General features: G+C 54.0%; 6 protein-coding genes across 6 annotated transcripts; 2 read left to right on the top strand and 4 right to left on the bottom strand.

The window, feature by feature from the left end:
* Positions 1-11: 11 nt before the first annotated feature.
* On the top strand, positions 12-1,956 carry M406DRAFT_251478 (cytochrome P450 monooxygenase; the record flags this gene model as incomplete). Its single annotated transcript, XM_040916766.1, has 3 exons — positions 12-224; positions 325-797; positions 876-1,956. 3 exons carry the CDS (start codon positions 12-14, stop codon positions 1,954-1,956), a joined length of 1,767 nt encoding a protein of 588 aa, XP_040779581.1.
* Positions 1,957-4,581: 2,625 nt separating this feature from the next.
* Positions 4,582-5,865, bottom strand: M406DRAFT_249584 (DNase I-like protein; the record flags this gene model as incomplete). Its single annotated transcript, XM_040916623.1, has 2 exons — positions 4,582-4,849; positions 4,910-5,865. 2 exons carry the CDS (start codon positions 5,863-5,865, stop codon positions 4,582-4,584), a joined length of 1,224 nt encoding a protein of 407 aa, XP_040779580.1.
* A 685-nt stretch (positions 5,866-6,550) lies between these two features.
* M406DRAFT_249609 (uncharacterized protein) lies at positions 6,551-7,771 on the bottom strand (the record flags this gene model as incomplete). The annotated part of the gene is made up of 1 exon (XM_040916626.1): positions 6,551-7,771. The coding sequence occupies one exon, from the start codon at positions 7,769-7,771 to the stop codon at positions 6,551-6,553; it is 1,221 nt and encodes a 406-aa protein (XP_040779579.1).
* A 632-nt stretch (positions 7,772-8,403) lies between these two features.
* On the bottom strand, positions 8,404-9,027 carry M406DRAFT_327044 (uncharacterized protein; the record flags this gene model as incomplete). Its single annotated transcript, XM_040920162.1, has 1 exon — positions 8,404-9,027. The coding sequence occupies one exon, from the start codon at positions 9,025-9,027 to the stop codon at positions 8,404-8,406; it is 624 nt and encodes a 207-aa protein (XP_040779578.1).
* Positions 9,028-9,949: 922 nt separating this feature from the next.
* On the top strand, positions 9,950-10,372 carry M406DRAFT_327043 (uncharacterized protein; the record flags this gene model as incomplete). Its single annotated transcript, XM_040920161.1, has 2 exons — positions 9,950-9,983; positions 10,101-10,372. The coding sequence occupies 2 exons, from the start codon at positions 9,950-9,952 to the stop codon at positions 10,370-10,372; spliced, it is 306 nt and encodes a 101-aa protein (XP_040779577.1).
* A 655-nt stretch (positions 10,373-11,027) lies between these two features.
* On the bottom strand, positions 11,028-12,533 carry M406DRAFT_250688 (uncharacterized protein; the record flags this gene model as incomplete). The annotated part of the gene is made up of 1 exon (XM_040916716.1): positions 11,028-12,533. One exon carries the CDS (start codon positions 12,531-12,533, stop codon positions 11,028-11,030), a length of 1,506 nt encoding a protein of 501 aa, XP_040779576.1.
* Positions 12,534-13,575: the final 1,042 nt, after the last annotated feature.

Below are 13,575 nucleotides of genomic sequence, written 5' to 3'. Positions count from 1 at the left end.
AAATAATCATGATGGACACTGTTCTCTCAACCTCCAAGTCTGGCGGTGCCACTACATTTCTCTTGCTCCTCTTCGGCATCACAATGGCCGCGCTGTATGGCCTCTACCGTGCTATCCTTCCAAAACCCATCGAGGGCATCCCGTATAACCACGATGCCGTTCAAAAGCTGTTTGGGGACGTACCCGAGATGATGGCCTATATCCTGCGCACGAAGCGCATCTTTGTGAGTACTTAGGTTCCTTTTCCAAAGCCAAAAGGCTTGATGGCTCTTTTCCGCTCAAAGACAAAGTACTAACCATGTCAAATGATACAACGTCGAACAGTGCTGGCTCAGTGCCCTCAACGAGCGCCACAGCAGTCCCATCGTCCAGGTCTTTGTCAAGCCCATGTCGCCTCCGTGGATCGTGTTGACGGACCCGCTCGAGGTCCAGGACATCCTGCTCCGGCGCACGAGAGAGTTTGACCGCAGCCGTTTCGTCGGCGACCTAATCGACGGCATCCTGCCGCAACAGCAGTTGCACTTCCTCTCGACCGACCACCGCTTCAAGCGCAACCGTGCCCTCGTCAATCACCTCATGGGCCCGACGTTCATCAGCACCGTGAGCGCCCCCGAGGTCTACCACGCTGCAATTTCGATGGTCGAGGTCTGGGAGCTCAAGTGCGACCTCGCCGCCGGCCGCCCCTTTGCTGCCCACGCTGACATAACCGCCCTGGGGCTGGACTCCATCTTTGCCAGCTCTTTTGGGCTCGAGGAAACCGAGAGCAACATGTTCCTGCGGCTCGGAGCCTTGCAACAGTGGCGAGATACGGAGAGGCCCTTGGTACAGGAAGCCCAGATCACCGCCAGCACCACCACCAGGAGCAGCAGTAGCAGCAGTAGCAGCAGCGGTAGCGCCATCATTGACACCCCAATGCCCTTCCCCGAAGAGGCCCCAGTGCCGGCCATCTTTTCCGCCATCCTGACCCTCGCAGACTCTGTCACCAACTCTCAGCTCTCGCCCGCGCCCCGCCTCACCTCGTGGGTAGTCCGCAAGCTGCCCTACATGCGACACGCCATGGCCATCAAGGACAGCTACATTGCAGACCGGACGGCCGAGTACATCGCCCTGATCGAGTCAAAAGACAGCACCACGCCCCGCAGCGCCCTGCACAGCGTACTCCTCCGCGAGCGCGACCTTGCTGCGCGCGAGGGCCGCCGCCCCGACTACCACAGCCGGGCCATCGCCGACGAGTTCTTCGGGTTCATGACGGCAGGCTACGACACAAGCGCCACAACGGTATCATGGGGCGTCAAGCTGCTCGCAGACCACCCAGAGGCGCAGTCCCGGCTGCGAGCTGACCTGCGCGCAGCGGTGCCCGCGGCGGCGGCGGCGCAGGGCCGTGCGCCGACGCACGCAGAGCTGGACGCGGCGTTCCGCACGACGCCCTATCTGGACGCGCTCGTCGACGAGGTGCAGCGCCACGCCAACACGATCGCCATGGTGGTGCGCCAGGCGCAGGTCGACACGACGGTGCTGGGGCGGCGCATCCCCCGGGGCACAGAGGTGTTCATGCCGGCCACGGGCGCGGGGTACAAGACGCCCAACATGCCGGTGCGCGACCACGAGCGCAAGCCTGGGGCGCGGCGGGCCGAGGGGAAAGCGCTGACGGGCACGTGGGACGATGCGGACATTGCTGTCTTCAGGCCGGAGCGCTGGCTCAAGAGGGACGCAGCCGAGAACGGCGCCGAGGTCTACGATCCCATGGCTGGGCCGCAGCTGGCGTTCGGGCTGGGCCCGCGCAGCTGCTTTGGCAAGAGGCTGGCCGTGCAGGCGCTCAAGATCCAGTTCGCCCTGATTGTGTGGCACTTTGAGCTGCTCAGGTGTCCTGCGAGCCTGAGCGGGTACGAGGGCGTGCAGAGGTTCGCGCTCGAGCCGGTGCAGTGTTATGTGCGGCTGGCGAGGGCGTCGTCTTGAGGTGTCTGAGAATAGGGGATCATCACTTCCAGGAGAAGAGACGTCATCCTTATTGTTCTTGAGCAAACAACGGATCTCACATTAGGACCAGCAATATTAAGGTTGGCATAATCATCGCTTCCATTTGTACCGCTACTTTGATCGCACCCCCGTGTTGGTCCTGGTCAATACTTCTGTGGTTGCTTCAAATCCAAGAACAAGAAATTCCTCTATAAATGCGCTACCATGTCGGTCGTCGATAACACTCCTCCTTCTTTTTTTTTCTCTTATCTCTGAAGTTTTTCCTTTTTTTTCCCCCAGCTTTTTTCTTTTAGTTTTCTTGAAACTCCCAGGCTTGGGAGTCTGCTTCCCTCATGCAGGACACCTCGGATCACGGTCACAAGCGTGGCACAGGCTGCACCGGACCGTCTCGGCCTCGCCGCAGCGGTCAGGACAGTGCCCAAAGATTTGATCCCGGACACAGCTCTCGTAGGCAACGCTTGCGCAGAGGCAGGCTGTGTCATCCGGCCCAGTGCACCCGCTTCTGCCCAGGCACCCGAAGAAGCTGTCCTCAATGCAGTCCCCGGTGCTGGGGGGCTGCGTGGAAGGGGCCGCAAGGACCTGTCCAGGAGTGGCTCTTTGTCAGTCTTGGGGGAGGAGCTTCACATCGAGGAGGCATAGTAAGATCAAAAAGGAGGGGTCCAAGGTTAGTGATCAACAACAAATAGGAATACTGACCCCGACACGTTCATCACCGCACAATGCGATGATGATAAGACAAACGAGAGAGACGAAGAAGGCTGGAAACAGCATTTTGAGAGAATCCTGGGCGAATTATGGCTCTCTGGGTTCGGGACGGGAATTGGGATTGTGACTGGGTGTCGGTATCTTGGTAATCCAGGGGATCGTCTGGATAACCTTGAGAAGAATATTGATTTTGGTATGGTCGAAATGTGGAACTGAAAAGAGAGATTGATGGAATGCAGAAGGTGGTTTGTCTACCTCTTCAGGATGTCAAAAGCGTGATGGTGATAAGGATGAGGACTCATTCTGGACTGAGATCAGGAGGAGGAATGCCCCCTTATTTATATTTCGACCACTTGACCTGTGTTTGCGGACAGTATCACATGCTTCTCAAATAGCCAGTCTAAACAAAGTGGATGATGCGTATGAATAAAACTATTACTGCAAAGAGCACCATCTCGTTATGAGGCCACTCATGACGCCGCTGCATGCTAGCTCGCCAGACCTCTGGGCTAGCAGTCCGCTTCAAGCACTAACGTTTACATCAGAGTACTCGAGAGAAACCAAACACCACGACAGTCATGGTAGATGCCTCAAAAATTGTTCCATTTGTGAGTGCTTGAATAGTACCGTGGGCTCCATGGTTGCTCTACAGAACACAAAATGAATACATGTACTGTGAGAGACAGGCAGTAATTACATGTAGCAAAATTGGCATTAATATGCATGATACCTGCGCTCTGACTACCACGCAAAGATGGTTCACACAACACATACTCTCTCTCTGTGTGTGTGTGTCTCTCTGATCTGCCATGGAGCACGACTATGTGATGCAATGCGACTGTATCGTGTCGTTAAGCGGCGTAACTCCCCCGCGCCTCAGACCAGAACATTTGAGAACGGGCTTCAGTCCAGACATAGGATCACAAGATCCACTTGATCTGCGCTGAAAGATCGTCACTGTCTTTGTTCATCTTTACATTTGTCAAGGAGGTTTGCACCACGCTGACCCCACGACTGGCGATAGTTACCTCAGGTGGTTGCTGGTCTTGACTTCTTTGTGCATGTGGCAGGCCGCTTGCGGCACTCAACGTAACATTTAGGTATTCTCATCTTGTCTCATGCACTTGGTTTCCTGCTGCTGGTCATGTAAGCCCCCCGTGCATGTGTTTGACACATGCTCATTTTCACGTTTGCCACGTGAAAACGGTACTGAATGACATCTAGGTAGCCAGACGAGCTGAGTTCACCTGACGCGTCGGTCGACAAACCACAGTCAAGAGTCTTGTATAAACTTGAGTAGGCTGGAGCACAGCGACTTCAAACTCCGAAAATTCGCCCAAATTTACTTACCATTGCAATATCAGCTGGCTACCTACTGTTCCCCGCTCTTAAGGTCTGATGAACCGGTTATCATCCCCTTCCCCTTCCTTGACTTTGTCCTATTCCAAATGGCAGCTTCAAAAAACATGGCTTGAAAGCTGCGGAGATGCGGTCTGTCCAGACTGTTTTGTCTAGTATAGCGAGTTGGATGAATCTGCTCCGTGAGAGGATATCATTGATGAGACGGTAGCTTCTCCAGTTGTTTGCTCTATTTTCCGGATGCAAACCTGGAAATTCCCTTTGGTTGGGATGTCGGTTGGAGGGAGGCTCATTCTCTGACTTTCACTCTATTCTTGAAAAGGGTCTCTAAGCAGCTCCTTCTCCTGACCAATCCATATGTATATATTCCCAAGTTTCCTGTTCTTGTTATTCTCTTCCTTCTTTCTTGGCCCCAAACTTCACACTGAACACCCTATCCAGTCCCGCCAATCGCGTGTAATGTAACAAGCCCCACCCACACGGCTACCTCCCACTACCGTCGGCAGACGAATTCCAAGAGCTGCTCGAACTCCTGTGGTGTCACCCACACAGCCTCAGTTTAACCCAGAGAGGCACATGATCACTTGTCCCTCGCTCCTGCGGCGAATCCAGGATATCAGCCTGGAGCACTCGGCCACTATCGAACAGGCTCTTGGAGACGATAATGAGGTCTACCCGATCACAACTGGCCCCCCACTCATCTCCACTGCGTGGATGATATGTATACCTCAGCTCGTTTCCCCAGATAGCACGAAAAGCATCTACGCCGTCAAAGGTTGTGCTGCTATCGCTATTGTTGCTGCTGCTGCTGCTGCCACCGGCCGCACCAGAGCTGCTGGTATGTCTTGGGCCTTTGTCGCCTAGATACGCCTCGGACCTCGCATTATCCTCATCGCCAAAGAACTTGTTGTTGAAGTCTGCCCTGTTGAGGCAGTGCTGCTGCGGGTACGTCCTGAGGTTCGGCCACCCGTCCAGCCGTCCCCGCGCAACATTCAGGTCCCCCGCGATGACAACATCGAAGCCCCGCCCCTCGAGCCCCAGACACTCGTCGCGCAGGCGCTCGTGGACGCGCAGCTTGTGGTCGTGTCGCGTGCCGAGTGCCCTGCCCGTGTCTGGCGAGCGATAGGGTGCGCTGGTGCCGTTGACGGCGTAGATGTTGATGAGCGCCAGCGGTCTGGGTCTGTCGCCGCCTTTTGTCTGCTCTTGCCCAAGCTCGACGATGGTGACGCGGCCCTCGTGGTCCCAGCTTGCGTGTCGAACGGTGGCGACATGTCGGCTCGCAAAGTCCTCGCGCAGGAGGGTCCCTACACCGTAGAGTTTTCCCCCGAATCCACGAGCGTTGTGCTTGTCTCGCGGAAGATTGAAGTCAAGCTTGTATCTGGTCTTTTGCGCGAGGTCCTGTCCGTTCTCAGATGGGAGGGGGGAATTGACGGCGTGAAGTAGGGTGGCAGGAGTCTTTGAGTCCGACGGGCTAATCTTGAGCTCCTGGAGAAAGAGGATCTCGGGCCAGCAGTGTCTCTGCAGGAATGCCCGCAGGGGACTGCCAACGGTGTCTGGGAGTGATTTTTCTTTCGTGGTCGTCGTGTTTCCTAGGCCACTCTTCGAGTGCTGGCCCACAGGCTTGAAGAACGACGTGATTGGCAACGTCGATGCTGGGAGGAATGGCTGAATGCCGTTGATATTCCATGTAAAGACTCGCACACTCGTTGGGCCCAGTCCATGACCTACACTGGATTGTGATCTTGGCTGAGAGCTCAGGTTCTCTTGAAGAGTAGACTGGACCCTTTGCCGTTTGAGAGGAGGAGGGCTAATACCTCTGTCCATGCTGGCACACGATGCACTTCTCTCCATCTAAGTAATCGAGGTCGTCATATTCGATAACATAATCAAAGTCCGGGGCGACCATCCCTTGGGATCGTCTTCTTTGGAGGCTTGCTAGCGCCCTCCGGCCACTCGCTGCGGCTAGTCTGCTCTGCTGGCTACTAAGTAGATAAAGTATCTATCTAGCTGCTGATACCTGACCTGTGGTGAACACCTATTAACCGCGCCCAGTAGGATCTATATACAAGAACTCGAGCACAGAACCAAAAAAAAAAAAAAATGAGTCCAAACCATACCATTTTCTTTTAGCAGGAGACTTGCAACATGTCCAAAATCAATCACTTGGGCTGCAGTCATGTTCCCACCAGTCAGGCAAATCTCTACCTGGAAAGTCCCGTACTTGAGGTAAGTACTTGTCTGATCCAGCACCGAGATCTAGGCAGTGAAGACCTCCAGCTTCCTTGTCGAGGAAATACTCGAAATGTTTTTTTCGTGTGCAAAAGAAAAAAGACGTATAACCGAAATATTGGGGAGGCAGAGAATTTGACATGTTCACGACCCAGATGCAAGTTCTGATGTTAAGCCTCATAACTGATGATATATATGTGTAGCCACGGCATACGATTGATCAATTTTTTTCAAGTGCTTTGCGGCAGTCTGAATGCATGATTAACACTATCTTCCGATATCAAGATTTCCGCCCATGTCCCACTGCTTCCACTTGATTGAAACCCACCGGCGGCGGGAGCTCGTCCTGTGCCCAGTGTATCATGCCATACCTCAGCCAGTGCGCATACGTCCCTGGCACGTCGTCGCTCCCCTCGTTGCTCCGCCACAGCGACCCCAGCGTTGGTCCAAGCACAGCGAGGATCAGCCCATGGGCAAGCTTGAACGCGAAGCTCTTTGACAGGCACGCCTCCACGATGTCTCTTGCAGCCTTCTGGTCGGCACTCTCCTCCTCGCCCTCGGCAGGGAGCCGCAGCGACATCAGCTCAAAGGCCCGCCGGCCGTCCCACGCCGTCATCTCGTTGATCAGCTGCGACCCGGGCATGTAGTCCATAGCGTATATGTGGTCCCGCACGTAGGCCGGCCCATCCCACCCGTTATCGCTGTCAATCGTCGTCATGACCTTGCGCACCGCCTGGCCCTGGATGATGTAGTCGGACAGCGCAGTCTGGGTGTCGGAGGTCAAGTCCTTGCCGAGCAGGGAGATGCCGTCAAGGAGCGGGGAGAGGTGCATCCCCTCGGTGCTGGTGTGCCCGCCGTCGGCGTCCCACAGCGCCATGAACAGCTCGTGGCACCGCGTGAAGAAGGCGTTCCCGGGGCGCGAGGCCAGGAAGTAGTTGGTGAGGTCGGGCGCGTCGTCCACACCGGCCTGGTAGCTGACCACCTCATATCGCTTCCCAGTGACCGGGTGCGGGTCCGACGAGCCCACCGTGGCCTCCCATAGTGCGTCGAGATCCCCGATTGCCATCAGCCCGACATCGGCGTACGCACCGCCGTACCGGTTCAGAAGCGGGAAGCGCACGAGGTCCGACGTGTGCTGCAGCGCGTACTTTCCAGTTATGGTGCCCTCGCGAAAGGCCTTGGGGAAGAGCGAGGGGTCTGATACGTCGAGAAAATTAGCGACGTTGGCGGGTGAGCCTGACGCTACGTCGAGAACGCGGATCGTCCAGCCCTTGCGCGAGAAGCGTCGATGGTACGTCCTGACTGTCCTCTTGGTGTAGGGGTGCATGGTTCTGTAGCCAGAGTGCCAAAAGAACCAGAGATTCTTATCATGGCCGGGGGAGACTGGAGTTGGGTGCAGGAAGAGCTCGTCGATCTCGGCATCAGGGCCGAGGTCAAGTTCTGTGCTTGGGATGGTGTGCACACCCGCAGGCAAGGTGTAGGGGTGAGATGGAGCCTCCATTATGGAATTGCTAGACTGCTTGTGTTGTTGGGTCTTGATGTTGTTGAGTGGTGAGGCTGTCATCTGTTCTGCGAGAAAAGAAGATGAGGGAGGAGGTGAAGCTGGCTTTGGGCCCTGCAGTCCTTGGATGACTGTGTGAACTTGTTGAGGAGTGATGAGGAATGTGAGAGTAGATCCATTTTTGGAAGGGAGAGTTGATACTTCTTATGGAATTGTGATGATGATTTCTGTGGCTGCTGTTCTGCAACCTTGGATCTTTCTTCCGTCCTTGTCCTGTTTGCTGTTGGCTCTTGTTGAAAATGAGACATTGTGAACTCGGCAGGATGCGAACGCTACGTCTTTGGTAGGGTTTCCTCTCTGTTTCAGTGTGAGTACTAACAGTTGCACCAATATAGGCCTAGCCATTATCATTTCGACTCATACTTTGTCAATTTACCTCATTTCGACAGGGGGTTTGTCGAGCAACAAACATTCAAGCCTGGAATAACACTACAACAGACCTTTGCCAACAAAATCCATGGAGCAAGTTGTGGTTTAGGACAGTGCTGTATAGCCTCTCTCATTTTTCTCACCACATGTCGAAAAGCAACCATTCGAATGGGTATACACCATAAACCCAAGTAATGTAGTAATTATGCACCTTCAATTTGGACTGTGTGGCTCATGACCCACAGATCCTTGGCGACCTGCGCCTGAGACGGATTCACCACCGACAACTCGAAATCGATCAGCACAGCCGTCCCATTCTCCCTCAGAAGGCAATTTCCCCCATGGGCATCTCTATGCGCAACGCCATTTGCATGCATCCGCCTGAGCGCGGCGAGGCAGGCAGCCTTCTTCCTACCCGTCTGGGTTCCCACCGCCGCCGATTTTCCTTCTGCTATTATATACTCGCTGACGAACCCGACGATGCGATCGCCCCGTGTGATGTGGCCGAGAAAAAGCGGTGTTGTACCAAGACCGTCGAGGATTCGGTAGAACTCAGTCTCTCGATGCATGTCAGCCTCATATCCATCTGGCCCCAACTTGACCAGGACCGACGTGTTGCCAAAATCGGGATGTCGCACAACTTCCAGCCGCCCGGGCTGGAGCGTCTGGACCACCGTCAGGTCGTCGTAGTCGATCTCCCGGTGATGCCAACTCCTTTTGATGCCCGCTTCGAAAACATCGCCTGTTGTGGTATGGTGTGCTCCCACCAGAGCGGGTTGGAATATTGTGCCCGCCCCTTCGTCCAGCTCGAAGTATGCAAGAAACATTGCTAGGAGACAAGCGAGTATGGTGAACGAAATCACAAACATTGATGTTCTGGAGCGGGCAGCAGCTGACGACCATGTCCAGCACCGAGGCACCCAAGTGCCGGCCATGACGCTTGTCCAAATGATCACGTTACTGCTGGGAGATTCTTCACCGCTCTTGTCGCCCTTTTCATGCGTCTTCTAGAACCACAATGTGTTCTGTGTAGGCTTCTGCAGAGCAGTGTATCATATCCTTCTCCATGGCCCATAGAAAATGGGTTCTCCTCGTCGCATTCCTCAACCGGAAGTGCATGGACTGGGGCACGTCTGCATCGTTTTAGATCCTGGCATGAATATCATGTGGTCCACCCCCAGCGGCTGCGGAGTAAGGATCATTAAGTTTGACGATCGGGACCACTTCCGATCTTGATGCCACTGACGGGACGAACGGCACAAGCTGCCTCAATGTCGGCTGTTGAAGACTTCAAGCTCAGATGTTGTCGTCCAGGTCAAGCATGAACTTACCCGCCGGGCGACAAACCTGAAGCATTCACCTCCACAGGCAAAATGCCCTGAAACCGTCGTCCGAAACCCCGCCGACTCGTGATCGACATGATCCGCGACGAACCATGCTTAATACTAGAGTGGACATCGTAGCAAGAAAATAATCATCACGTAACGACTAACAATTGATACAGACAATGAAGAAGAAAAATGCCTGGATGAGCGAGAGGAATATCATGTATAAAAAGGCACGAGCTGATGCCCACAGGAAAATGTTTGGTCTTCTCAGGTATTCTCCCATCAACAACTGTTCCTCACTTTCCTATTAACTACATTCGCTTTTGCATACGACCAGGTCGTCGTTCTTTATCACAAAAATTACACTCTTTAATTACCATCGGTTTGATACCACGCTCATAAACCAAAACAAAAAGCCAAAATGGTCAAAATCACCTTTACCGTTCTCCTGGCCTGTTCGTCTCATCCCAAGTTCAGCCCATCATACCCTTACTCTTATCTCATCTTTCACAAGGTCTATCTTGGGTGCTAGGGTGTTAAAACAAATACTAATAAAAAGCACCCTCTTCCAGTCGCTGCCTCCACTCTCGCTCTAGCCCCCAACAACGCCGGTGCAAAGGACGTTGGCAACGGTCAGAACGAGCAGTTCACCACCGGCGGCTGTGTAGCCGACGACGACTGCAACTCGGCCTGCTGCGCCGAGATCAGCACCTCCGGCCTCGGCATCTGCTCTGCCCAGGCCGCCTCGACCCAGAACGGCAAGCTGGGCTGTGGCTTCGTGGACCCCAACGCGGCCGCGACCATCGCTGCTGCGAAGGCCCAAGTCCAGAAGCAGGGGTTTTAGAGATATCTCTTCTAGGATCTTCTTGGTCAGGACGTCTTATGAAAAGGGCTTGGTGAGAGGGGCAAATTTGATTGTAGCGTGAGGGGCGCAAACTATACAAGATATGATTCGTGACGTCAGCAGCAGCGTTGATGTTGGAACAGAACTAGCTACAATGAATGCATTCTCTACCTGGGCGTGGGCTCCAAAGCATCCTACATGATACTTGGTGATTCTTTGCCAGATGTTGTTATATGGCACTACTTTGTCAAGGGCGTGACAAATTCATATTAGATGTCAAGATGCAAAAAAAACACGTTATGTACCTAGGCATGAGATTATGATTGAAAATAAAGCTGTGCTAAGTAAGGAATGCTAAACTAGAGGGTGGGTAGGGAAACATGATTTCGTAGGACATCTTGCTCGCCCAAGCATGTAAGTGTGTGCGTATGCAAAATCATCTCCAAAAAGAAACAAAACCTTATACTCCGCTGACTATGCAATGGGGTTGAAGAAGAAGAAAAAAGTACCGAACTCTTCACTGAATGCCAGCTCTCCTTGTGGCAAACATCAGCCAAATGATGGGGGATGTGTGTGTGTACCTCCAACTCGAGCCCGCTTCTCGACATGCCAGATTCAACCAGATGATATCTCCTCCTGTGTCAGTGGACCATCTCTAAACAGCAACAGAGGTCGAAGTCGCCAGCGGCGTGCCCGCCGAGTTCAGGGCAACGGCATGCACAGTAGAGGTGCATGTGCCGGTCCAAGAGGTCTCAAAGTCCGTCTTGTCGACGGTAGTGGTGCCCGAGGTGCCACAGCCGACAATCTCCCACTCGGCGACCTCGGTGGCGCCGTTCCAGCTCACATAGACGGTGTGATCGCTGCCGTCGGTCTCGACCGCAATCTTGGGCAGAGTCGTGGGTGTGCCGGTGTAAACGTACTTGCGCGAGCGGTATGAGCCGTCGCTAATATCTCCCCACTGTGCAGACCAGATGACCTCACCGGCCGAGTTGAACTCCTTGGCGTAGGGCTGGAAGCCGTAGTCGATAAAGGCGCCGCCCGTGGAGGTCAGGGTCTGGCGGTCACCCTCCGCGATGGTGTGGATGGGGTTGGCCTCGTCGTAGAGGATCTGGTTCAGGGTGCTGGTCCACTCGTCGGTGTTGAGGGTGATCTCGAGCCCGTACGAGTTGTTGGGCGTCAGGAGGTCGCCGTACTCGAAGTTGTTGTTGTCAAAGAGGGTCAGCACCAGCCCTGTGCTCGAGGTCGACAGCACGCGCGGGTCGTGCTGGTACTTGAAGAGCTGGCTGCCCGTGTTCTCCTCGGCCTCGAAGCCGACCGGCAGCGTGAAGTTGCCGCCGTCACCACCGTTGTAATACCAGACGACGTCGCCAGTAGACTTTTCAACGTAGTAGACGGACCACAGCGTACGCGAGGAGATGAGATATCCCTCTCCATACTCGGCGATGGCGTTGATGTGGAAGTAGTCCCACGCGGTGCTGGCGAAGTGGGGGATCTCGATGATAGGCTCATGCGAGTCCGCAAAGGGGATCTGGTCCTCGTGCTCGGCAGAGGACCAGGACCAAAGAACCTCGCTGGTCTCGATGTCAAGCTCAAAGACCATGCTGTCGAGGATCCAGCCCGCCGTGCCCCAGCCCACAGACGTGAGATCGGCCTGGGTGGTGTTGTACACTGTCACGAGCAAAGTGTTGTCGCTCGTGATGAGAGCCTCGTGTGCGTCGATGTACGAGGCGTATGTAGCATCCGCATAGATGCCCTCGGTGAGGGTAACATTGTACAGGATCTCGTACGAAGTGTCCAGGACCACAATCTTGCCGTAACCGCGTCCAATTTCACCTGAAATGTCTCCATCCCAGTAGAGGATGACATCTTGGCCGTTATAAGTCTGGTACGAAGGGTTGGTAGTGTCTGTGTAGCCGGCAGACCAGATGAGCTGCCCGTCATCGTTGATGATTGTTGCAACGAGATTGCCTGACGCTGCACCATTTGTGTTGGTGTCCATGAAGATGTAGCCATCGGCTGTTGTCCCTGTCTTGTTGATGTCGAAGACGGGCGGCTGGAAGGTTGGTTCCGTAACAAAAGTCTGAAGCGGCCAGCCGGAGTCGGAGACTGACGCGCTGAAGCCAAAGCCAAAGTACAGCTCTGTCACAGCCAAGAGGCGCATTGCCCACTTTTGATAGTTGATTCTTGCCATTTTTGCGAACAAAGAGTTGTGTAGATGCCTGTTCTGGAGGGCTCCTGACTGTGGCTGCTCTGGTGGTTGTGTTGCTTGATGATGCTGGCAAGAGACCTTCCCGATACGAAACACATGGCTGAGGAGGACAACTATATAGTCGACGCATCTGGACGTTCTCTCTGTCTCGTGAGCCGCGCTCCCCGGGGAGAATAAGATGAATTGTCTCTATGAGCCACACGAGGATGCGTCTGTTCTATTGTTTCCTCCGACCATTTCATCGCGTCATACGCCGACACGCCGACATCCTTGACGAGAGGAGGAATTTTTGCGGGATGTCAACCCGCCTGGTACCAGATTCATGTAAATTTTGTCCTGCGTGACAGCAGTAGTGAGCACACTACCTCCATATTGCATTCTATCAGGCGGGCCAATCAGGATGGTTATTGTAACCCATCCTAGCCATGCTCTGCCCGTTCATCCGGTTGATTACAGGCCACCTGGAAGAAAGGATTTTTAATTTTACTTCTTCTTTTTTTTTTTGCCAAAAGTAAGTAGGCTCATGACAAACCCCATCTGAGATCAACCAACCAAAAGTCCAACCAGTGAGAAAGAAAAGAACAAATCTTGCGAGCCAAGTGAAAGTCTTCTCTATAATAGACCTATTTTATCAAGTAGTTTGATTCTTCTCGTCCCGAACGAAACGAAACAAAGATGTGAAAGAGAGCATGTCCCTCAAGTGAGTTGAACCCCTCGGCCCGAGTGGGACCCCTCAGCATGTCAATCACTGCCTCTTTTTCGCGGGCCCAGTTCGTGTTCGCCTGCAAGTCACAACCTTTTTTTTTTTTTTTTTTTTTCCCTTTTCTTTTTCTCCCTGCCCCCACGAGGAGTGCCGCGCCCCCCCCTAGGGGAGACTATCGAAGATGCCTGTTGCGATATCTAAGATGTGGATGGCATCATGCTGCAAGGTGGGCGGGATCTAGCACAGATACGGTCGCCTATTCCCGCACCGCAAGCCACTTTTCATGTGAGG

This window comes from Cryphonectria parasitica, assembly GCF_011745365.1.
Source record: "Cryphonectria parasitica EP155 unplaced genomic scaffold M406scaffold_2, whole genome shotgun sequence".
Taxonomy (NCBI): domain Eukaryota; kingdom Fungi; phylum Ascomycota; class Sordariomycetes; order Diaporthales; family Cryphonectriaceae; genus Cryphonectria; species Cryphonectria parasitica.
This window is presented reverse-complemented; position numbering and strand designations above follow the sequence as displayed.